At 47.8% G+C, this 25,263-nt stretch overlaps 1 protein-coding gene across 1 annotated transcript in view; it reads left to right on the plus strand.

The window, feature by feature from the left end:
* Positions 1 to 25,263, plus strand: part of IGDCC3 (immunoglobulin superfamily DCC subclass member 3) — an 83,351-nt gene that overhangs the window by 38,581 nt on the left and 19,507 nt on the right. Inside the window, exons 3-6 of the mRNA XM_042823960.1 lie at positions 10,006 to 10,150; positions 12,669 to 12,799; positions 16,787 to 16,924; positions 22,893 to 23,051. Of these exons, the coding sequence (XP_042679894.1) occupies positions 10,006 to 10,150; positions 12,669 to 12,799; positions 16,787 to 16,924; positions 22,893 to 23,051 (573 nt within the window). The remainder of the gene's footprint in view (positions 1 to 10,005; positions 10,151 to 12,668; positions 12,800 to 16,786; positions 16,925 to 22,892; positions 23,052 to 25,263) is intronic.

The following is a 25,263-nucleotide window of genomic DNA, read 5'->3' on the forward strand; positions in this document are numbered from 1 at the left end:
GGAAATAGTGCATGCTCTTCCCATTTCTCTTCCTCCTCCTGCAGCAAATTGATAGAGTCCCTCCATGCAGCCCTGTCAGCTGCTGGCCCTCCCTTCCTGCAGTTCTATGCCATGTGATGGACAGGAAATCCACAGCACTCCATGGTGTGAGTACCTGTGGAAACCTCAGCACTCGCAGTGGATTTGTGCATCCCCCTGTTTCTGACCTTTGCTGTGGTTCTGCCTCGATGTGATGTTGGGGTTTTGTGGCGTTGCTGATGATTTTGGAGGCGGTGAGTGCCAGGAGCAGCGCAGCAGGATGGTGGGAGCAGTGCCTCCTTGATCCATTTCTTTTTGGGGAGTCCTCAAAGGTGACGAGTTTGATTTGATACATCTGATGAGTTTAATTTGATCAGTAGAGCTTGTATGAAGAGGTTGGGAGCTAAGCCTCCCTGCTTCCTGCCAACCAGATGCCAACTGTCTTTGGAGAACGATGTTTTCTGGAGTGTGTCCGTGAGTTTGGTGATGGTCCAGTGATAGCAAGGTGGGATCTGCAGGTTCTGACTCCTCTTTGAAAGCTGCCATCAGTTTCATGCTCAGCATTACCATCCTCCACATCACTGTCCTGTCCCTTGCTTGTGTTTCTGTGTGCTTCTGGGTAGGGGCGCATTTCCCAACCGTATTTAGGATCTTTTGTGGTGCAGATGGAGGAGACAGGGACTTGTTTTAGGCAGAGAACTGCTGTGGGATGGAGCAGCTGCTCCTTATGGACCCCACAAGGGTAAGCCACAGCTCTCAGACACCCTGGGGTGTCAGAAGGGATCTCATTACTTCACTTTCACTTCACCTGGTCTCAGAGCCTAGCTCCTGTTGTCCGTGGAGCTCTGACACACACGCACCTATATGCAGACATCCTACAGGCCCTGCTTTGCAATGGGTTCAGCCCTGGGGTCGCAGCCGTCCCAGTGGAGGAGCAGAAAGGAGCTAACAGGCATTGGCGCTTGTGCCGAAAAGCAATCTGCATCTCACCGAGAGGAATCACGGCCGACATCAGAACGCAGCCACTGCACAGCGTGGCCGATGTGCCTGGGCTGTGAACTTTCTCTTTGAGGTGGTAATGGTCTGGCCAGCAGCCAGGAGCGGCAGCCGCGAACGGAAAAGGGAACTTCCAGAGATAAGCTATTTTCAGCCGCCGGGGCTCCTCGCTGCGAATAAATAGAAAGGAAAAAAAAAAGGACAAGCTCTACGTCCGCGGTCATGTGTGCGGCTTTCGTGGATTTGGCCTATTTTCTGAAGAATGGCTGTAATTCAGCTTGAATTTCCCTGGATGGCTGCCAGAAAAATAGGAAGCTGTTGCTATTGCCAAGGAGCGAACAGGAATTTATGTAAGTAATGCAGCCACTGGGAAGAGATGACAGCTGACGGCTTCGCCGCTGCTCGGAGGAAAGCAAGCCGTGGAGGAAGTTGTATTTTCTCGATATCACAGCAGCTCAGTCCTTTCTAAATCTTATCGTTATCACCTTCAGTCTGGATCAGGTTGCACCGTTACACAATGGCATTGCTTGCTGCCAGGGATGGGAGCAGAACATGTTGGAAAATCGTACCCTCAAGAGAAATTGGGTGTTAAAATGAATGGAAAGGAGTGTTAGGGCAGTGCTTTGTGATGCTAACTCTGTGCCTTTTGCTCTGTGTCTGCATTTGGTCCTTTGGCCCCTGGTCCCTCCTCTGCACAGAGGATGCTGAATGATCCCATGCAGTGCTGTGAGGTGGCTCCTCAGCATCCAGCCATGGGAATACATCCAGGGCGATTCATTTTCCACCTTGAATCACTTCTTTAGTCAGCATGTGCACCGTTCCTACCTCCACTTCATTACTTATTAAAAAAAAAAAAAAAAAAGAGGACGTTTGTTCTGCTCAACGCAGTGTATGGGAGTGGTGAAAGAAGCAATGTATGGAGGGATTTACAGCTCATTTTTCTTGGACAGAGAGACCGCTGTTCAGGTTGCTCCCTTTGGAAGGGAGGGATCTGCTCTCAACCTGGGTTAGCTCTGCAGAAGCTTTGCTCCATGTCTTTGTGCAGCTCTTCTCCTTGGTCTGGCCCTGACGTTTGCAAGCCTGACACGTCTGGGGGTCCTACAGCCAAGAGCAGCCCATGTTGTGTAGAAGTTCCTCCGACCCTGCAGCAGGAGGGGAAATGCAGAGTGAATTAGCGGCGCTGGGGCTGGTTGCTGTCAGCCTGATAAAAATGGCACCTTGCCCAAGTCTCCTATAAATCACAGGTTCCATTCGGAAAGGAGTTTGCTGTGGTAATTAATGAGCCGGTATAAAGACATTAAATGGAGAATGTGCGGTGATAGAAAGGCTTGTCATTCGCCGTGCCATCTTCCCCCCTGTGAATAACCAGGAGGGAACAAAGGCCAAACTCCTTATAGACTGAAGTGCGCTATCTCTGATAGCTGGGAACGAGGCAATTCTCTGAAAATAACAAAGGCGCACTGAAATACATTAGTAAACTAATTACAAGAGAGCTGGTAAAAACAGATGCTGAAAATTTAAAGCTATTATTGGAATGATGGCTAGCAGAAAAATGGGGGCTGACGACAAAAAATTAAGAAATGCATCTCATTTAAAATTCATTAGCCTGTAAATCAGGCTGGCTCCCAGTCTGCGAGTGGGGCCAATGGCATTTCCGTGGGCAGCGCTGATGGGATGCTTCCTGTCCTTCACCTTTCTGAATTCCACTGTATCCCCTGGAGCTACTGGAATGATTGTAAGCTCAAAAAGATGGGCACAGCTGTAGGGTTTGCAGTGCTATGTGTGCAACCCTGGCAGGAGCTCTGAGTGGGGACATAACGACATGGAGATGTTCCTATGGGGGTATTGCAGTGGGGCAGGAGAGCGCCTGGCACTGTTCTGCTCTTCTGTGCAATGTTGGGATGGCTCACAGCCTCTCTGGGCTGCTAAAAGTGGGAGTGTTTGTCTGTGCTTGCTGTCAGGAGCACTTGGCTGCAAACAAGATGCTCCGCAGCCAAAAATGGCTGTGCAGGAGCTTCCTCTTGTACCATCCCCATCAACGTTTGGGAGCGGGCTGAAAAACACGATTGTGCAACAAATGACAGTGGAAATGACAGTGGTAACCATGTAATTCGCCTTAATTGTCTGCATTGGAGTGGGAAAACCATGATGGAAGCTGGAGGGTCTGCCACGTGTTGCTTCCTGCAGCCTCCTGCAGTCTGTGAGGCAACGTGCCCTCCATCTCCTTGGTATTTCAGTGGGATAACACACAGATATTTTGCAAAGAGCAAACATGCTTTGGAGAAAGCCTGGCAGATGGTGAGACGTTGGAGTGGCACAGGGCACAGTGAGTTGTGGGTGCAACAGGAGGCATGCTGCAATGCTGGACCTACTTGGGGTGCAGGAGCCTCCTGCAGTGCTGGGGTTTGCTGTACTTGAGAAATCCCCTTACAGACACACAGGAGCCCTTTGTGGTTCATCACCGCCATCACCCTTGGTGCCGGCATGCTGTGACACTGACAGATAACCTCCTCCTGAACTGCAGAATCGCAGGCCCCATATGCAGCCCTCCTGAGCAAATTAAGAGTTGTTTATGACATTTAATACTCCCCCCCTCCCTCCAGCAGCAGGGCAGCAGGACCACAGGTTTGGCGTCACAAATGGTCGCCTCAGGATACACTAAATGCTGTCACGAGCCAGAGAGCAATTTCGTCTTGAAAAATTACTGCAATAGCACTGCACGATAAAGGTCTCTCCCAATCTTTCTGTTTCTCCTCCAGAAACTTCCCTCCCTGAAACCAATTTTAGAGTGCTGAAGGCACTGGTTATTACTCGATTCCCCTGTGCAAGGACAGGGTGCAGGAAGGCAAATGGCCACGTGGGGTGCACGTGGTGGGATGTGCTGGGGAGGGAGGGAGGCCTTCGGTCCCTGAGATTGCCCAGATGCATCTTTTGGAGTGATTTATATATGGAGTTGCCTCTTGGTAGGGATGGACCTTGGGTTTGGGCTGTGATTGTGGGTGTCACTTTGTGCCCATCTACTCTATAACAAGGTAGGTGGGTTGTAGGAGAGGTTAGAGGATGCACAGAGCCTTGGCTGCTTGTTGGGTTTCAGAGGGAGCTTTGCAATGGCACCGTGGGCATTGGGTATCGAGGATGCTCCATGTGCAATCCAAAGGGTGGCACTGAGCTTGCAGATGTTGCCAAAGCCTCACTCCTCCTTCGGTTGGTGCTTAGCAGAGATTTACCATCTCAATGCAATTGAGATGTATCTGAATGGAATTGCATCTACAGCAACTTGCCTCCTGGTGGACTGGAGTTTTTGGGCAAAGCGACAGATAGTTTTTTTCCCCTCTTGCAAAAGTATCTGTTGCATGTTGCCTCTTGTGGGCAGCTGCTGCTAGGCATTAACTCTGCGTTCTCCCTTTCATCCCTGTCCCAAGGGCTTAAGGCAAGGAAGAAAGGCCAGGTGGGAATTTTATCCTTCAGCCAGAGGAGTGTGACCAATGGGAGCACCGCCCAACCTCGTTTAAACTATTGCACTCAGCTCTGTTTGAGGCCGACAGTGTGTGACAGCAGCAAACAGGAGCTCCCAGAATGCAGGGAAGGCAGAGAGCCTGCACCAGCTTGGGGAGGAAGGGACAGCAGCAGGCAGAGAGCGTTTGGTGCAGAGGCTGTGAGCAAACTGTGACCCTCCTTCCACCTGCCCGGCACAGAGAGCGGGATGGGCTTCCCCTTCTTTCCTACCCCCATGCATTTTGGGTTCTCTTCCAAGAGCTAAACTCCAAAATGTCTTCCTTGACTCCCGAGTCTTGCTGCCTTTTTTCTTTTGGGATCTGAGGCCCAGCACGGACAATAGAGATTGAGGATTTTGGCGCTCTGATTAGCAGGCAGGGGCAGAGGGGATTTTCGCTGTGCTGGGAGCAGTACAGCTGCTCTTGAAGATTTCTTTCCCTTTCCAAAGCTGAGAGAAAGGCGATTTTTCTTACCGCCGCTCCTCCTGGAGAATTAAACAGCCAAATGGGCGGCGCTGCCATTCACGCTTCGCTATGCACAAAGCGGCTGACGCTCAGCGCTGGGCGCCGGCCTCGCACAATGGCATCATTAGACACGCAGGGCAGCTCTGCAGCTGGAGCTGCCACCGGGCTGAGGTGGTGTCAGCTTTTTTTGTACATAAATGCATCTTTTATTTTTAAAAGCATGGGGAAAGAAGATGCAGCGTCTTGTCTTAAAGATTGAGGAAGCAGTCTGGCAGTGGGAAGGTGATTTAGGCTGGGAGAAAGTGGAAGAAGCTCTTCTCTCTCCGCTTGTATTGGAAAAGGAGGTGGTGGAGTCGCCGTCCCTGGAGGTGTTCAAGAGCCATGGAGATGTGGTGGCTGGGGACATGGTCAGTGGGCATGGGGGGGTGGGTTGGGCTTGGGAATCTGAGAGTTCTGTTCCACCTCAACGAGTCTGTGGCTTGAGGCAGGTGCCTTGATGTGGTGCCAACCAGGACAGGTATTTAATGAGCCTCAGCCATACCAAGGGTTGGTTCTGCTGCAGCAGTGAGCCTGATCTGAGACCAGTTCAGGACTGTGTTGAACTGGTACGGTGGGCTGTGGTGATTTAAAAACAACCCTGACTTCTGCTGGTCCAAAGGGAAATTCAGTTTAATTAGGAAGTTGGAAATATTGGTATGAAAATCAGCAGCCTTACCAGCACCAGGATAGAACTGCGCCTGCCTGTGACTTGTTCTCACCATGTTCTTCTCAGGATTCATATTTCTCAGCTGTAATAGAGCTAACGAAGCCTACCTTCCTCATCAGGAGCAGCTGGAAGCTCGGGTACTTCCTTGTTCCATGTACTGAATTAATTCAGAGGCATTTTAGCCACATGCCTCCATTGGAAGAGGCTCAAATGTAATGGGTTGGTGGCAGAAATGTGGAGAAAAGGTCTTGCCCTTGGGTTGCAATTTGTGGGCTCTCTAGCCCTGGTTTGGGATGTTCAGCATCTCCCCAGCATCCTCGGGCATCGCAGCCCTGGGTATTTGCTTTCCACAAGAAATTTAGAAGCAACAGGCAATGCAACTCCAGATCGAGGTGGGCTTCCCAGTACTCTCCTGTATGGGAACTGCTGAGTCACGGCCTGAACCTCTGATTAATCAGCTGAGGTGAGCCTTGAGTCAGCCAGAGGAGCACAGGTGAAGGCAATTCACCTGTGCTGCCGGAAGGGGTGGAGCCTGGCTCCCCCCCTCCTGGACCTATTTAAGAGCTGGCTACCAGAGGGGAAGGATCTCTTCTGGAGATCCCCTCTTTTGGTATCTTCTGGTGAGCTCAACCCAAGGGTAAGCTCTTCCACTTATTCTCTTTGTGATCATTGTCTGTTTGCCTTACTCTCTTGATTATATTGTAATTATAACATCTTGGTTATACAAAATTATAACATCTTGGTTATACATCTCCTAACACCATGCTTGGCACCAAACCTTGTAAGTTTTCTTCCTATCCTTGTGTCTGCAGCTGATAATAATGTTTGCGTTTTAATGATTCTAGCAGGCCTGGGATTTACTTTGACATACCAAGTTAATGTTTTCTTTTTCTATATCAAATCTAGGGCAATCTCTGGCTTAGCAGTAATGCTGTGCTGAGCAAAAAAGGATTGGCCACTAATGGTTTCAATTTAGTTCTTCATGGAGTCAAGGAAATTTCATTTGATAGTTATTCTCAGTTTTATTCCATTGGCCTTTTCACGGGAGCTGATAGGCTGGGAGTGTGTTTGCTCTTTGATTAAAGGAGCCTCAGCGTGCTTGTTTGCCAGAACAAATCCCTTGTGAATATGGATGAGGATGAGAGCTGTTGCTCACCTGCGTGATGCTGTGGCTTTGGAGCTGTGTCTGTAGGGTATGCATTGGGATGAGGGCTTCTCTTTAGGGAACCAACTCCATTTTGACAGAGGTCCTCCAAGATTAAAAGAATGGAAGAGTAACTCCTTTGCCTCAAGCCTTAGACTTCCCAGCTGGCGTCTGTCCCAGGTGGGAAGGTGCACCTACATGAGTGGCACGGAGGGGCTGTTAAAGCCATTGGCACTGCGGAACATGGTTTGGTGGTTGTGGTGGTGATGGATTGAGTAAGTGGTTTTCTCCGGCCTTAGTGATTCTATGATTCTATTCTGTGATTCTGTGTTTCCCCATCTTCTGCAAGCCTTATTCTGTGGCGTTTTGTTTTTTTATCTCTCTGCTTTGTGTCAGTCTCTGTGTACCATGGCTGAAGTCCAGGAGTGATGTGAGCAAAAGCACTGAGACACCATGGTTTGTAGCATCAGCGTGGAGTAGGGGCTGTGTGCAGGATCCAGGTCTGGCTTTACTGTTTGCTGGGTACCCTGTGCTCACCATGCATGGAACTGTGCTCCACAAGGAGGTGAAAGAGGGCAGATAAATGGGATACTTGATGACACTACAGAGGGCCCTGGGGCAGCACCAGTTCCTCCGTTGGCACACGGATGGTGGAGACTGTGGGAGAGCGATGGGTAACATGGGCTGCTGGATTCCCGGTGTCTCCCTGCTTAGGGGCTTATATTAAGAGGGACTGTTGTGATTGCATGTATTTACTTTTCAAATGATTATGGCCATTAGCAGAGAAATTAGATGCAGCTCCCTGGCTGCTGGCCAACCCCACCGGGCTGCCGTGCAGCTCCTCTCTGTGTGCTGGCAGCAGGAGTCTGCCGAAGGACAAGTGACAACCATGAGCAAGCACTTCGCTGCAGGAGTTTGTTTACAGTCACCTGGCACATATGTAAAAATCTTGGGTGGCTCAGCAGAGATGGAGGCCCTCTGAGCAATGCCCAGCAAAGCAGCCACGCTCCTGTTCCGCTCCTCTCTGCACACCTTGAGATTTACTGCTGGCTGAAAGCAGCATCCAGGCAGCCACCTGCATTTAAGTTTGGTTGCTGTTTTACAGGAGGTGCTGTGAAAGCCTTTGTCTTGTCAAGTGTAAATAAACTCGTAAACCTGTGTTAAAAATAGCATTTTGTAGCTCAGTGAATGAATTTTTAAAGCATCTTCTGCAAACCAGCTGGTCTTGGCAAGGGTCACAGTGTTTCCTAGGCATTTAACATAAAACCGTGCTTCAAAGCCACATTATAGGGTCGTTGAAAAGTAATATTTTACTTAACATCCTCATAACTGAATTATTTATAACTTCCCATGTTTTATTCATGATAAATATTAATACTGGTGTCTTTAGGAGCAGAGGTTATTGCTGCAGTTTTACCTATAAGAGGTGATGTTATTGAAATAAAGGAACGACAGTGAATTCTACAGCCAGCAGAGCGACGTCTGTGCTGGGGCTGTTCTCATTCACACCTCCTTATCAACCCTGTCAGCCACTGAAAAAACCTCAGTGCTGAGCATCTGTACATTTGTAACCAATTTTCCTGCAGGCATCTGAATCCCTGCTTTTTTTTTTCTTTTTTTTCCTCTTTATTAACAACCTCTGTGTCATTCTTTTTAATTCTTGGATTCACAGTTCTTCATTCAAAGCTGAGGATTCATCGGCTTTGGTTGTGAGATGCTCACGCCAGCCTGAGCTCTCCTGCCTTGAGAATTCCCATTTGTTTCACTTTGGAGAGGGGTTGCCTGGGTTGGAGGCTGCTGTGCAAGACCCTCCGGCTGCCTTTGGAGTCCTTCCCACACGGCTGGGTGCTCTGGGACACGAGCAGTCTCATTTCCAGGCTGAACCTCTAGCAACTGGGTAAATTACCATTTGAGCATTGGGCTCTGCCCCGTGCCAGAGGGGCTATTTGCATTAGCTTTCATCTTGGGAAAGGGAAATAATCAGTGCCTGATCTTTTGCCTTGTGCTGATGTGTGCAGCCTGGCATGGGGCTGGGGGCCCCAACCCACGCCTGTATGGCTGAAAACCCCTCGAACCCCACGACCAGGTCGAGGTTTTGCTGTGCATCGTTGCAATCCTCTTAACAAATCTGCTGCGAGCCGTGGGTCGGGGAGCAGGGCAGGTTAATGCAACACATATTTAATGTATGATTGCTAATGGCCACCTCCCATCTGCCTGAGCCCAACTGGAGTTTGCAGATGAATGATTAAGCTGCCCTGACACATGGGCAGCTTGTTCCTTAGCAGAGGTACATTCATTATGCCTGACACATGTAACGGGGATGGGGCTTTCTGGCTGGTGTGATGGGGCTGGGGTGGTGGAGCAGGGGCTCTCTCTGAGTTTATTTTATATGATAATGTGAGCAATCTTCCTGCAGATGCAGCACTATCAATGAATCACGAGCTAAGTAACCACTGGGATGTTTATTAGCCTTGAATATGTTTATTGCGGAGTCAACAGGCAGCACCTTCCAATTAATTAATAGTAATAATTACTGTATTATTTATGTAGCTCTAACAACACGCCAGCGTCTTTCTGCACAATGGTTACAGCTGTGGCTGTGCTGCAGTGGGCAGGTCTGCATGCACCCTGTGTGGGCATGCTGGGGTCTGTCATTCTCTGTGGGGTGGTCTTGACATCACCAACGTTGGTGAGCGGGGCTGCTGAGCTCCTGGCAGCCTGTTATGTGTTGCCTGAAACCTGTTGCTCTGCAGTCTGGGAATGCTTGAAGGTAGAAGGTGCAGTGCGTCAGTTGGCTCGGTGTGCAGGTGTACAGCAAGAGTTGGCCACGAGGTAGGAGAAGAGGTTTCAAGCAGCCTGCTCTTCTGCCATGGCGGATGCAGGGCGATGCAGTTTGCCAGCTGTAGGAAATTGAGACATTTGTAGTTGATGTGCAGCTGTTGGTCATGGATCTCTTTCCACATGTGAATATTTTCGAGGCCCTGGCACTGCTGCCCAGAGAAGCTGCGGATGCCCCATCCTTGGAGATCCACAAGGCCAGGTTGGATGGGGTATTGGGCAGCCTGATCTGGTGGGGGGCAACCAGTCCATGGCAGGGATTGGAACTAGATGGTGTTTAAGGTCCATTCTAACCCAAGCCATTCTGTGATTCCATGATTTTTGTTTCTCTTTGTGTCTTCCAGCCATGTCTGACTTCCACATCCACCCTCAGAATGCAGTGGTGGAGGAAGGGGGCGTTGCAAGGTTCCAGTGCCAGATTCATGGTCTCCCTGAGCCCGTCATCCTCTGGCAGAAGAACCGCATGCCGGTCAACACGGACAATGAAAGGTAGGGCATGTCCAAGCCACATAACACTATTCCACACCTGTGGAAACAGGTGACAAAGTTGTACTATGGCATGACTGATGCGGGCTGAGACTCTTATCTACCATTTCTGCCATGGAAAACTCTTTCAGTTCATGTTTTGAGTTGTCTGGGCACCTTCTGGCTAAAGACTGTCCAGAAATAGTGTGTGCTGTAGGTGTCCCTGTTCGTTGTAGGGGAGTTGGGCAAGAGGACCTTTAAAGGCCCCTTCCAACTCAAATGATTCTGTGTTACAGGAGAGCTAGTTAAACCCTTTTAGCTGATTTTTCTGGGGCATAGGCTTACATTGCCCTCTCCTGAGAGGAGGCAGCCCTCCTCCAGGCTGACATTCCAGCATGGAGAGCCACCAGCAGTCCTGGCAGAGCTCAGAGCAACTCTGGCACCCCTCATCACTCTATGGCCCCATTTTGTGCAACTCTTTCCAAGCTAGAATCATGATTTCTGGTCTTACAGGTGTCTCCTGAACCTCTACAAGCACCAAGTTACACCACGGCGTTTTGTGGGGGGCAGCAGGGAAGCTCTGCAGAGCATCCCACAGTGCTGCTGTTTCCCCTGCAATCCTCCAGCAGAGAAACGCCAACCTCTCCCCTTCCCCCATGCTAGACCTGGGACAGCACGTCCTCACTTCCTGTGTTTGCCAGGCTGCTCCATTCGTGTCGGAAACATCCCTAAATCCCAACAGGTGGCAGGAAGTGCGTGCTCCACACCAGTGTTCCCAGCTGCAGCTGGAGGTCTTCATGACCGGCGGTGGGAGACAATCGGTCGCAGCACACCTCCATCACCAACTGATGGCTGTGTGTTGGGAATAGGCGAAACCAGGAAGCTGTAAATATTTTTCCTGAAAGCCTCTATTCTTGAAATGTCAGTCCTTCTGCAGCGCGTGGTTGGGTTCTTTGGAGGCAGGAGAAAACATGAGGATTGGAACAATACCTGACCTTTTCAGTGCCACGGTGAACTTACAGTAGAAGGACCCAAGAGGCCCAACCCTGCAGTGGAAAACTGCAACTGTCAGGTTGTGTTTTTCTTGGTGTTTTTCATCTGAGCTTTTTTTAGCCTGGTACATGGTTGGTTTGTTAAATTTAATCTCCTCTGAAGGCTCCTCACTCAAACAAGCGCTAAACCAACTATGTAGCAGAGTAGGGCATCTGGTCCAAGGTAGCATCAGCAGGAGTGGAGGTGAAGAATTGGGCCTGACACCTCGTGTAAATCCTAGTGAGATGTTGCGGGATGGGTGGATGGGTGAAGTTGCTCATTGCCCCCTTTTTGAGCTCGAGGTTACTGATGTGGGGATAGCCAGACCTATGGCATGATCCAAATGTGATAAGGGCTCTTTTTTTCCAAGATTGGGGAGGAAGAGGCAGACCACCACGAACTGCATTCATCCCACTGCTTCTGTATGGGGCAGGGAGCTTGCCCAGGATGTGGCCTCGGAGCAGGTTTTCTATGTTTGGTGTCCTGATTTTGAACAGGCTTTTAATAGGAGTACATTTATAGGGAAGATTTTTATTGTTAGCTCAGTAGATTAATCTCTGACACCAGTGGTCCTAGGTGGTGAGGGTTGTTTCTCTAACTGAATTGAATTTCTGCATTAATCATGCTTGGCACAATTCTGCTTATAGACGCGTATATAAATTTGTATGCTGAGTCTTGCACTTGGAGGCTTTGAAGACAGAATAATAGCTTTGGAATTGAATCTTCTAATGCTGTGGGCAGATTGTTAACAAAATGAAGGCTTCTTGTGGTATAATTCATCCAAAACAACGGGCATTTTAAAGTCCCGGAGAGATTGCAATCAACTTCTGGACGTGTAGAACTGATTGCTGTCAGGCTGCCACCGACACTGAGCCACACACGTGGAAGGTGGCACAGGGAGCAGGTTGTAGGCATTTAACCATATGCTGCCATAGAAGAAGATATTCTTCATTTTCCAGGCGGAAGTGGATTATTAACTCATCACAGTGTAATGACATACTACAGCCAATTCAAACACACAGTTGCCAAGCAACCTGTGATATGTGTACACGTGTGTGTGTGTGTGTATGCATGCATGCTCCAAATTAATCTGTTTTATATATACAAAATATTTACAGTTACATATATGCCTGCACAGTATCTATTTTAAAGACTCTCTTCCGTGCATTTGAGGTTTTAAGGTTGCATGGGTTTGAGTCCTGAGTTGGGCCTGGAGCTGGGAGTGTGGAACGCACACTTCCCCTGGTGCTCACTCGCAGTCGTTGTGCTTCAGCTGATGGGATGTAACACACATTCAGCTGTGTTCACATGAGAACACACTTCCAAAGCTTTCCACAGGTAAGTAGGAAACACCTACTTTGTAGCCTTCCATCAGAATCCATCCTTTCCCAAGGATGCATCAGAAGATGAAAAAGGGATCCAACCTTCCTCCCTTGAGTGATGTCATGTCCCGCTTTCACATTGTGTCCTGCCTTGCAGGGTTCTGATTCAGCTTTTCCTCCTGCTGCAGGTACACGCTGCTTCCCAAGGGGGTCCTCCAGATTACAGGACTAAGAGCAGAAGACAGTGGGATTTTTCACTGTGTTGCCACCAATATTGCTAATGTGAAGTTCAGCCGGGAGGCCAGGCTCACTGTGTCAGGTCAGTACCAGCACAGGCTATCCTGGCTGCCTTTCCTTCTTTTTCTACCTGTTGCTGTTCTAAACTGGAATCATTTAAGAGTGCTTCAGGCTGACAGCACTGAGAAGCATTCCTCTGTCAGGCAAAAGCACTTTCCTTGTTCAGGATTAGTCCATTTGCCAGCAGATAAATCTGTCTCTTAGCCTTCAAATTAATGCCAGTTTCTGGAGAGAGGGAGGACAGTGCAAACAAGGGTTAGAGCATCTTTAGATTAAATAAATTCTTCTGGAAACGTGGAAGATTCATCATTTCCTTGTGAGACATGCCCACCCTGGAAGTAATTGCAGCACACACGGTGATCAATTATTTATCTAATAGGGGAATTATGTTCTGTAGGCTGTTAGTGTTACACTGCAACCAGAGTGAGCTAACCTTTCTTTTGGAAGATGAGAAGGAAAAACCCTGAGCTCCCCAGTCTGAATTTTGACTTAGCTCTCCATCCAGATTTGAAGCAATTGGCAGAAAACTGGTTTTTCACCTCTGAAAGCTCCAGCTGAAGGAATGACAGTATCTTATGGTCCCTGCACAGAAAACACAGACCCAAGTTATATACTGGCTGCTCTTTTGTGTGCTGCTGGAAATACAATGCGATAGAACTACTGTGAATTCAAACCAAAGCAACTCCCATCCACACTTTGCATGTGCAGAAGTTCAATCTGTTTAGGAGGCTACACAAACTGTGCCCTGGAAGTGATGAGCTTGAGTGTAGTTGAGGAAGAAGGAGTTTGCAAATACACTACCATGTTTCCATAGCTGTGTCATACTCCACTGCCCTGCCAACTGCCCATCTTCCATTAGCCATCCATGTGGGACTCAAGCTGACCTCTTGGAGCCCTGTGGGGCAATTTCTAAACTTGATTTTTAGGTTGCCTCCTTCTGCTTAGCAATGTCTTTGCCGGTCAGTCTTTTTAATTCGAAACGCTTTTGGCTTCAGAAGTCTCTGTTGGTGCTTCAGTAGCTGCTCCTGGCATGAGCAAGTGGAAAGTATTAAGTCAAATTATACAACCCAGCCTCGGTGGTGAATGACACCATTGTCTCTCTTCTTAGAAATCACACGGCCTGCCTTCAGCTGCCTGGCCACTGGTCCTGCAGCGGGAGGTTTACACCTGCACCGAGTGTCAGATGAGCCCCTACAGACTGTAAAAAAGCAGTGTGTGTGAAATGGGGAGAAGCTGAGGAGTGAGTGATGCTGTGTATGTCAGCTCTTGTGGAGAAAGAAATCAGGTTAGCCGGTTCTGAAAGACCTGGGAGCTTTTGATGCTTGTTCTCTTGGTCTATGTGAACAGTAACTGCATGGAGGGGGAAAAGTACAGTAAATTATCAATGCATTGAAGTTCTTTGTGTCAATTTTCTGGTCTGAGCTATTGTTTCTTGTAAGACAGAAAGCTGTTAGCTGTTGTCGTCTTACCATCCCTCATTGCAAATGGATATTTTCCAGGTTTCCTGTCTATGCAATGTTTGTGGTTTTTCTTTTCCTTACAGCACTCAGATGATGAATATGGGCTCAGCATTTAAGTGTCTGCTGAAGGGCTTGGGCTGTGCTTCAATTACTGCATGTGAGCAGCGCAGCTGTAACAGCACCCTTGCATGCTCTGAGCCTGCTGAAAACGCACTGCAGTGGGTTAAATCTCAGAGAAACAGGTTTGTGTGCTCTGGGTGTTTGCAAAGAGGAGGATGGCTGCTGCAGGGGAGGAAGCAGCCTGCTTGCAGCCCATCCCTTCCTCTTGCCCACAGCCCTGCCTTGCAGCCTTGCTGATTGATTATTTTCAAGTGCCTGCTTAGTGGAGCTGCTCCCCAGGGGCTGCCTGCCTCTCGGCGCTGACACCTTTTCAGCATGAGCTGCATCTCTCTCTGCTGCCATCCTTTTGATCGAGATCTAACGGCCCGTGCCATCACTGCTGAAGTGCCTGTCACTCCAACAGAGCTGGGGACCTCCCCATCCTCTGCAATTGTTGCTGGTGGAGTCCCTGCAGACCGCAAGCATCAATGGAGGCTTTTTCCCTTTCGGAAGAAATCCCCCTCACGTTGCCTTGAACATCGAGGATGAGAATCCCTCACTGTGTCGCTCCTTCCCCCCTGCACGTTGGCTGGAGGAGGAAACCTCCTCCCTGATGGCCAGGGTGGCGACTGTCCCCTCTGGAGACCTATTGGAGCTGGCAGTGGCAGAAGCATCAGTCCCAGAGATGGTCATGATCTGACCAAACTCATGGAGCTGATCCCATGCCTGGAAACTTGATTGCATATGTAGGACTCAGGGTGTAAATCAAAGAGTGTGATTCCTTTGTTGTTGTTGGCAAAATGGAGCATTTTATAAATTCTGCTTTGGTCTCAGCTCCCGTTTGCTGATATTCTTGGGTGACCTTGGATAATTCGTTTCATTTTTCAGTGTTTTGAAATACTGAAATCTGTATATAATACGATGATAATATCGTATTATTCTAAGCGTGAACATTTACTATTGTGATTTAGAACAATAAATTTACATGGGTTTTAAAGGCACTCTGAGATACTGAGGGGAAGGTATTGTTTTTCAGATCTCTTGGGGTTAGCCAACCGGTCATATGAATTTATTGTGCATTCTGGTTCTCATCAAAAAAATCTACATTTTATGGCTTGCAGTGAAATGCATTCAATGAGAAAGTCAGCTCTTAAGTCACACCGACACGGTGATTTTTCCTGCATTTTGCCTATTTAGACACAACCTCAGAGCTCTTTTCCTGCGGGGATGATGAACACACGAGCTGCTCTGATCCATGCTGGCCATGTAGACCACTGTGAAATGCCCCTGCTCCGACAGGGTAGCCCTAAAAAAATGCAGGAAGAGAGGAAATCTTGGAGAAGAACTGTTGTAGATAGGTTTACTCTTTGGTGGGGAACAGGCCCTGCACTGCATTCCTGCCTATGGCAGACCTCTGCTCCCACTCCCCAGTGCCCTTTTGGGGCAGTTAGCCCATGTATTCTTCCCTGCAGGTGTTTTCCTCAGAGCATTTTTGTCAGCAGCAGCTGTCAGATTGCTTCGGTTGCTCAAATATTGCTTGACCTCAGCATTTCTGGAGTGCAACCCAGCTCTTGTTGGGAATGTGGAGTGTGAAGACTAATGAGGAGGCTGTCAGTGTTCTTGTTCGCTGATGGAGAACTGAGAGTACCTCCTTCAGTTCCTCTCTTGCTTCCTTCCAAAGAAATGGGGGTGAAGGTTGATGGGAGCATCAGCCCAGAAATAAGGCACTTTCTGGGATTCACAGGAGGTTCAGCTGTGACACAGGGTGATGGTTTTGTCCCTAGTCATCTTTTGCCTGGTGAAATGTGATTTCTGTCTCTTATTCTTTGCCTCTGCTGGTCCCAGTGCCCTTGCACCAGAGCTTTTAATGTAGATCCACGAGTTGGACACAATGGAACTTAAGGGTCCTTTCCATGTCAGGAGATTCCATGAATCTCTGATCTTGGGTGATGGTTTTTGTCCTTGGCTGCTGCACGTTGGTGCTGCTGTAGTGCAGCTAAGTACTTGTGATCTCACCATGAGCAGTGACTGTAGCATGACTGTCTCAGGGCGATGTGATGCAGCCCATCGTGCACCCTGGTACACCAAAGTGAACCAGCACTGGTGTGCTGCAGAAGACAAGGAATGATTGCCCTATGGCCTGCAGCCAGCAGAGCAGTTCCCTTCTCTCTACCATACATGTGCAGGGATCAACAGAACTGCTTGTCAGATGGCTGAGTTTTCCCCAGAAATATCAGTGCCCTCTTAAAACACATTCAGGCAATGCAGCTGCCTCACAATTATTGCAATCCTTTTGTTTCATGTGTTTCCTAAACATATTGAAGATGGCACCAGCCACATCGTTTGTCCTTAGAGGACGAACAGAGCCCTCTATGTTTCCATCAAACAAGAGAGAATCAAATGCTGCAAGGCCGTGCGGATGCCTTCTAATGATGTTTCTGTCCTTGCAGGCTCCCACTCCACCGTTTACAAGGACCCCATGATTCTTGTTGGACCAGAGAACCTCACGCTGACGGTGCATCAGACTGCAGTGCTGGAGTGCATCGCCACAGGCAACCCCCGGCCCATCGTCTCCTGGAGCCGCCTAGGTGAGCCCCGGAGTGATGGGGTGTCTCATGTCACCTCATTGCCATCGCAGGGGAAACAGGGAGTGCCACTGGCTGTCTCAGCAACAAGTGATTCACTCTTTTCATTCCTGCAGTGATTAATTGTATGCTTGAAGTGCTTTTTATTTTCTTGTCTACGCTTTGCTTTTTCCCTCTGCCGAGATCCTGTTTTCAGCTGTTAAGGAGTGGGCTGGTTCAATCTGTAGATGTATCATGAAAGGTGATAATTTTCTTTCCCCGACTGACAGCGTCTCCTTCAGCGGCATCAAAAACATCACCACTGTTGGCCCCAGAGAAACAGAATCATACAACACAAACACGTCTTCCGTGTAAAACAGACTTAAAAGAAACTTGCTGCCTGTTCAGAGAGTTCTATAAAAGCAGAGGGAGCTTAAAGTAGCCATGTCTGAAGCTCTGAAAAAACAGATGCTCACTGCCGAGGTCAGTGATATTCTTTAATCGGCATGGAAACCAGGGCCAGTGTCTGATGGCATCATACAAGCGGAATGTAACGTTATTCCCAGTCTGAAAGCAAGGGTTATTTTAGGCTCTAACTGGAATACTCAGAAAATACTTTGTGCAGAGCAACATTTCTGTTGCCCAACAGATGTCTGTGCTGAGCGAAGAGCTGATGGCTTTTGATTTGTCTTCTGGAGCTTGTAACTCTGTGTGAGCGTGCTGTGGGGTTGGGTTTAGTCAGCATTCCCCAGGGCCTTGTGATCTGCAAGGCCGTGTGGTTTTTAGAAGCTAATTTCTCCGAGTCACCCCAAGTGGCTCTGAAGCACAAACAGGGATAATCTTGTCCTGTGCTGCTGGGCTGAATGCAGGGCTTCAGGTCCGTGCTGCTAGGGTCAAGTGAGGCTTGTGGGAGGAGTGATGTCCCACCACAGAGCCATCTGTGAGGGCACAAGGACACGTACCAGCAGTAATAGTGCATTTCTCCATGCTTGCCTTCCTGCTTGCTTCCTGTGGTGGATTATAAAATCTGCCACTGACTACTTTTCCCCCAGAGCCATAACCATCAGATGGATGCTGGTTTAAAAATTCCCCAGATAAGCTCTAGCACTGTTCTGGTTCTCCTGGACACAAAGCAGCTCTATGTTAGTGCTCAACTATAATAAACTATGTTATAATTGCCTTAATTGTAAGTGCTTATTACCTTCTTCAAAACACTTGTCTCTATAGAGCAGTGCAATAATGAAGATGTAATGGCTTCATGCTAGATTTGTCTGGATGGTGTGAGCTCAGCACTGCCTTCCACCAAAAATAAACACCCCTTGCGGCAAAGCAGCGGATTTAGAGCTGCTGAACAGGAAGGAGATCTCGTTACTTTCCTTACCCTTCAGTGTGAACATTCCACATCCAAAGGATGACGATATCTTCATGACATTTCAACAGTCTCAACAGCCTGCTGTCTCTTTGCAGTGATTTCAGAAGCATTTTCCTGCCTTCATCCCCTCCCAGAAGTGATAAAATCCATGGTCATGAGGTCTTAAAGATGTGCACCTGCTTTGGCTGTAGACCTGGCTTAATTTAAACAAAGTTAATGATATATGGCAATCCCTCCTGCTTGGTGGAGGGAAAGAGTCACAGCATTGCTGTTCTGCCAGGACTTTGCCCAGGGAGTCTTGCCATTTTGGAGGGTCTGTTTCAATCCGTTTGCTCACAGTTTTGATGTTGTGGCATTTCTTCTATCTGAAAGAAGCAGAAGAACAATTTTGCTTTTACAGCTATCTGTTGCAAGGGGAAGCAAGCCATAAAAACATTTGCACGTTCTGCTTTGCCTTTGCTAAAACCTGGCCGGTTTTCAGTGGGAAAGGCAGCTATAATTCTGGGCCAGTTTTTGACTGTCACATGATCAATTTTGAATTTAATTTCCTTGGGAATATGTTGTAGCTGCTGACCACAAACAGAATTCCTGTGTGTCGCAGTGCGTGTAATGTCAACATTCATTAGGGAGCAGGCTCTGAGAGAAATGTAAAATCATTAAGAGTTTGTTCAGGGAAGATAGGGCTTTTCCTTTCAGAGCTACGCACTTCAGGCTTGGACCTGTATGTGTGCACAAATGAATATCCTGGGCACTTCCAGCAAAGCCTTTTGAATGAATGACGATTTTAATGTATCCTTACCCTTTAACTGACAGGCCACTGAGCTGGCCTCCATAAAAGGTACCAAGGCAGAATAATGCACTATTTAGAGAGATACAGAAAAGTGAGGCGAAAAAGAAAAGACAGTGATTATCTGATAGCGTTATACAGGAGTTGTCAGAAGGGGTCACACAATGGGAAGGAAATTACTGAAGAGGGAGCCATTCAAGAAGTAAACTATACAACAATTGTAGGAGCCAATTAATTGGTAACTTATTGGACACAGAAGCTTGCAATAGATGGCTGACTGGTTGACAGGAGCACCGTTCCTGTAAGTGTTTAGAAATAATAGAGTAAATTTCACCACTTCACATACTGAATAGTCAACTGTTGCAATGTGCTCTAAATATGCTAATCCACTGCGCCCAGTGTCCACTGGAGCAGGAGACCCATGTGCCTAAGAAGTAGAAGGCTACTATGGCACAATACAAAGAATTCACAAAAGACCTAAATGATCAACATTGGAAAGTTGTTACTGTCTTTCTACTTGCTACTTAAAAAAGAAAGGCATTGGTGTTGTTGCATATTCATATCTCCTGGCATGTTTTAACAGGTCCCTGTAATTGGTACCAGTGTGCCAATCACTTCTTAGCAGGCAGAGAAAGGACTCCTGAAGGCATCGTGTACACCTTGGAAAAACAAATAACGCAGCTCCCAAACCCCAGGCATCTTGCATCCAGCCTTTGCTCCAACAGAAAACCTGGGAGCCTCTAATGCTCCACAACAGGCATTCTTTGGGAGCATCTCCCACTAGGAGAACACTCCAGTTTATTCCAGGCTGTTCTTCACATCCTTCATCTGTCTTCACTTAAGGACCGACAGAGATAACCTGGTGGTCATTTCCCTCTAGTCTGGCTTGTTTTCAGCTCTCAGATGTTCTGCTTTTGAGTTCATAAGTGGAAGGTCACAGTAAATGATCAACAGTTTGAAGCCTGGAGAAATGACTTGTTGATAGGAAGCAGTGCCAAGAAGGTGGGTTTTCAGGGTCTTAATCTCCTGATCCAAGCCTCCCAGCAAGAAAAGCAAGGTTAAAAGAGATGTCAGTCTTTGCAAAGTGGATGTGAGACATCAGTCCCAATGCGCAGCACTTCTGCAATGTGTTGAGCTTCCTGGGTACAAAGGATTTCTTATTTAAATGCTTTGTATTATTTGTACGCGTTGTCGGTGTTACCAAGTTAGACCTCATATTAGCTGAAAACCTTCTAACTGATCACAGCATGGCTCAGGTTGAGCTGGTTTGGGTACCAGAGCCCTTTCCATACATTTCTCCAAACCCATCACAGCTGTGTGGTGCTGCATGGCCCTCCCTTGTGTTCCAGCCCTCCCATTGGGGTTCAAGAGTGCTGGATCTGCCTCTTTATCCTTAAAGCAAATAGAGCAAGAAGGATAAGAAGTTGGGAACGTACAGATGTTATGCTAGAAGCTTGCAGGACTTTTTAGAAAACAGCAAATGAGAAAGACATATGGGCTGATTTGGCACAGGGAGCCTGTGTGGCTGCTGTACGTGGCTGTGCTATTTGAATCAAACAGCAGCTCCCTTGGGGCTTCTGGGCTCGGAGGGCTTTGTTCCTCAGGGAGATGAAAGATGCTGGGTTGACAGGAGAGTTTCTTCAGAGCATCACACCTCTAATTAATACTTGGATCCAGAGAAACGACTGAGGGAAGTATCGATGCAGGTATTCAGGCTGTGTGGAGTATCTGCTGCAGGCTGGGACTGTTGTGCTTAAATTATGCAGCACATGATAAATAATACAGTAAATCTACTGACATTCAAGTCACATTTCTGTGGTGTTTCTCAAGGCAATGATGGGATGAAGCATCCAAATACGGCTGCTTTGCATTTTTGCTGATCCCGTCCCTCCCTTGAGAGGGAGATTTGATTTTTACACCCATTGTAAATACAGGCATCCAAAAGGTCTAATTTAAAAGATGAAATCAAGTTCAATTTGAATTTAATTCAGACCTCTTTACACTTCAGTTCAAATGATGTTTGAAGGAAATGGTTCCTTCTTATTGCTCATTAAACGCGGGACAGGTCATGTTTTATTGTCCCTTTTATGACTGAGCCATTTACTGCTGCAGTGGCTTGGCCAGCTATGTGATCATTTAATCATTTAATGACATTGTTTTTCTCTGTCTAGAAGACCCAAGCATTTTTCTTTGCAATGCAAATAATGAAGTGATCTAGCATTGCCTGCCTAATGAAGCAAGGAAACCTTGAAGCTTAAAAATTTCCTGAGAAACAATACAACAAGCATGACAGGAGAAATGTTTATGAAGTGCTCAGTAGCTTTTGGACCGTGTTTTGCCAGTAGCCTGATGCTGCCAGTCTGAAATGGGATCCCTCCAATGCTGCTGTCAGAGGCGTGAGCTCCCCATCCCATCCTTGCCCTGCCAAGTGGATCCGTATGTCTTGGTAGTTAATTTGCCCTTCCTTCCAGGTGCTGCTTTGCCTTTCTGTTTTCCCAGTCTGTTCCAGAGCCTGTTGGTTATCCAGTGGATCCAATCCTCATAATATTCTTTATTACGCAAAGCATAAGATGAGATCTAAAGCGTACTATTACAAGGTGACTTTCTTGAGGTTGTCTGGTGCTAATGGACCCCAGCAACAATTTCTGCCCACTTGAGGTGGGTAAGACTATGGCACAGACCAGCAGAGCTCCTGGGAGGAAATTTTTTGGGTTAATGTTTCCCTTTCCTAATCACAGCTCTGAAGTGTAAGGCACAGACTCTTCTGCTGGGAAGCACACACGTCTGGAGGGCTCACGGGGTTTTCAGATGCAGTAATCATCAAGGGTGGTTCTTGCTTCTCCTTTTCTGTAAGCTCCTTAAACTGGATTCCCAGTTCCCATCTGAGGAAAGTATGCTTTCTAACTGCTGCTCCAGTAAGGCGAATTCCCTGCCTTGCCACTCTGCTCAGACACCCTGACACATGCTAGGAGTGATTTAAAGCTGCCTTTGTCAGACAGTGTCTTAAAACACAAACCAATGAAACAATAAAAAGCAATAGCCTGATACTAATGAAACACATTGTAATTAGAGCTGGCTGAGAGTTTTCCAGTGAAAGCAGGCTTTGTTGGAGAAAGAAGAATTCTCTGATTCTGAACTATTTAATATTAAGTGTTTCAGTTTTGAAAATGTTGCTGCTCTCCAGCCATCCTCCTTCAGACCCAGCACTCAGGATGAAGGCAGCCCTTTCAGCTCAGAGTTTGACTCCTGGCTATTCTGTGTACTCAGGAGTTCAGGAGTCGAAAACCCAATGTTCATGCAGTCTCCGAAGGCAGTGCACAGATCCTCTAAGGGTTAACAGACACAAAGCGTCACTTCTAGCTCAGGAAATCCCCAAGTCATAAATTGCTGGTGGCAAGGGAAGTGCATCAGGGTGTTTGCTGATGTCTGTTGAATCCTTGGTCAGTCCAATGTAGGAACTTAGACAGTGACTTGCAGAAGTTGGTACGATTTTATTTGGTTTTATTGCTCTAGTGAGAAGCATTCTGGGAACTTCATCTTAACCTGAACGTGATGTTGAAAGCTTCCACATTTCCTCGTGATGGTGCCTTGGTTTTCCAAGCAGCACAAAGCGTGGCTTTGGGCAAACACTTAACTGAGAATGTTGTTTTTCTCCAAAGACAGTTCTGCTAAGAGCATCAGCTATAAGCCATTGACTTTACTTGGCAGATCCCAGTACAAGTGCGTGGTACCACTCCGTAAGAACTTGGACTGGACCTCAAGAAAGTCTGTGCCTTGGAGAATTTCAGACAAAGGCCCAGTTTGCAACCTTTATATTTTTCCCTTTCTTACAGACGGCCGCCCAATTGGTGTGGAGGGAATCCAGGTGCTGGGGACAGGAAATCTGATGATCTCAGACCTCAGCGTGCAGCATTCTGGCATCTACGTGTGTGCTGCAAACAAACCTGGCACTCGGGTGCGAAGGACTGCTCAGGGCAGGCTCGTTGTACAAGGTGAGCACAGCAGGGGTGTCACAATTGCAGAGTGATGGTACCCATGCGCTTTGCACAGCTTCTGTGTGTCTCTGGGCTGTGTGACAGGTTGGTTTGGGCTTCACTGATGGTGTCAGACAAAGCAGTTCTTTTTTAGCTGTGGTTCTTCAGGTGGGTGAAAGTTTCTGTATCCCACAAAAGGTGAGTGGTAACTTGGTATCCTTGAACTGAGGTCTCAGCTGTAAGAGTTGCAGTGTCCCAGCGCCTCATGGAAGTATATGGCTGAGCAGACTTCTGCTGTTACCTGTACATCTCAGCAGAGAGCACAGGATGAATTAGTTAGCCAGATTTGCCTCTTTCCCTCTGCATGGTCTTAGTGATACAGGGATGTGGGCACTGTTCTCTTACTGGACAAATCTGCATCATTCATGCAGTGATATCCAGGAGTAGATATGGCACAAATAGAACTAAAGCCATTTCCAGAAAGTCAGCAAGACTGTTTGCTTTAGCAGTCAACACTGCATCTGAGCATCTTGCTCCAGTGTGGGTAAAGCCCCATTTGGGTTCACGCTCAGAGAATGCATGCTGCTCCCCTTCCCTGCAGCAACTGTCCTAAAATGTCACTGTGAGAGGGTGATTCAGCCCAGAGTAGAGTTCAACCCTGAAGAAACCAAACAAATCCCCTGCATATGCTCTGTGTAACCAGTCTCCATGGTGAGGGGAGCCAGGCAAGTATTTCAGAAGGCAAACCCAGCTGGCAGTGTGCTCTGAATGGCAGTAATCCGCCCCTGATTACAGGCACTCACCTCCTCTTCAAGCTAGTCCACTTAAAGCATCGTGCGTGCTCTCATCAGTTCACTCATTAACTATTGACTGATGATATCCTGAATCTGAAATTATACACCTCCTGCCGGAGCGAGCTAATTGAACCTTTCATGCTGGTGATGGGGAAAGTGCCCTGCTCCAGCCCTGATGCTCACCTGACAGGTCCTGAGAGTGGCTGCGGTGATCCAGCACCGCCTGCAGTCCCTGTGTGCTGGCATCCCTGTTCCCTTTTGCTTTGGGAGCAGCAGAAAGGGAGCTTGTACAGGGCTGAGTGATCCTCCTGGGTCTCAGGTGCCGGCAGGAGGTGAGAACTTGCCATTTCTTTTGCTGTTGCATTTCTAAGTGAACTGTGCAGTGAGCACTGCCAGCTGGCCTGGGAGTCTCTTTTCAAGCAACACAGCCCAGGCATTGAGAACAACCCAAGCATTGAGAAAACCTCACTGTACTGACACAAACAATTTTGAGCTGCTGCAAGATGGCTCTGCACATGCTGCATGTGCTGCAAAAGCACAAAGCTGATTTCTAGGTAGCAGACAGGCAGAGCCAGAAGAAATTACTTGAAAAATCTATGATGTTGTAAAAATGCAGAAATTAGATACACCTGGGGGTTCCAGTTAGCAATTGGAGGAGAGGGGAAAGGGTAGCACAGTTTCTCATTGCCACAAAGCAGTCTCTTTGGGGAGCTGAACATCAGCCCCTGAGCAGCAGCAGTTTGTCTGGAGTAGGATTACTGTGGATTTTCACCTAGGAAACCAATATGAGAATTTGTCCCTAAAAGGGAGCCCAGCCTCACTATAGAAAGGAGTTGTTTCAGTGCTGGAGATGAGCAGAGAAGTGGGCAGTGGTGTGGAATATCCTTTGTGAAGCACTTATGGACATGAGCTGCGCTGTACAAGAGTCAAACCTGTGTTGCCATCCATAAAGTGATGTATAATAATGTTGAGGCAGGCTGTGCTTCCCCAGGAGGCAGCTGGGCTCATCCCGGCTTTGCTCACCCTCCTTCTAGAAGCAACTTCTCCATCTGAATCTCATTTTGCCTGAATTTTTCCAGCTGAGAGGTACAAATGATTGCCGTTCAGGTTTGCCTGGGAAGCAAACACCGGTAATGACTGATGTGGGAGACTGATTTTTATCTTTGTAGAGATGGCAGCGATGCAGATTACATCCATAAAGAGAATAAAAGCCAAGAACAGGCTATCAAAAGCCTGGTTGGAGAGGAAGTTAGTACAGGGCTAGGACAATGCCAGAATCCTCAAAGCACCAGGCCAGGTACTTGCTGCCTTTATACAGGGCCATTGAAGTGCCTGCAGGCACAAAGTAACTTGCCCTGTGCCTTTTGAAGGAGGCACAGTTTTATGGATGGGAAACACGGGCAGAAAGAGCGATGTTTCCTGTTGTAAGGCGAGGA

Source organism: Centrocercus urophasianus, unplaced genomic scaffold (assembly GCF_019232065.1).
Source record: "Centrocercus urophasianus isolate 14NV4802_14NV808 unplaced genomic scaffold, USGS_Curo_1.0 seq_23, whole genome shotgun sequence".
Taxonomy (NCBI): domain Eukaryota; kingdom Metazoa; phylum Chordata; class Aves; order Galliformes; family Phasianidae; genus Centrocercus; species Centrocercus urophasianus.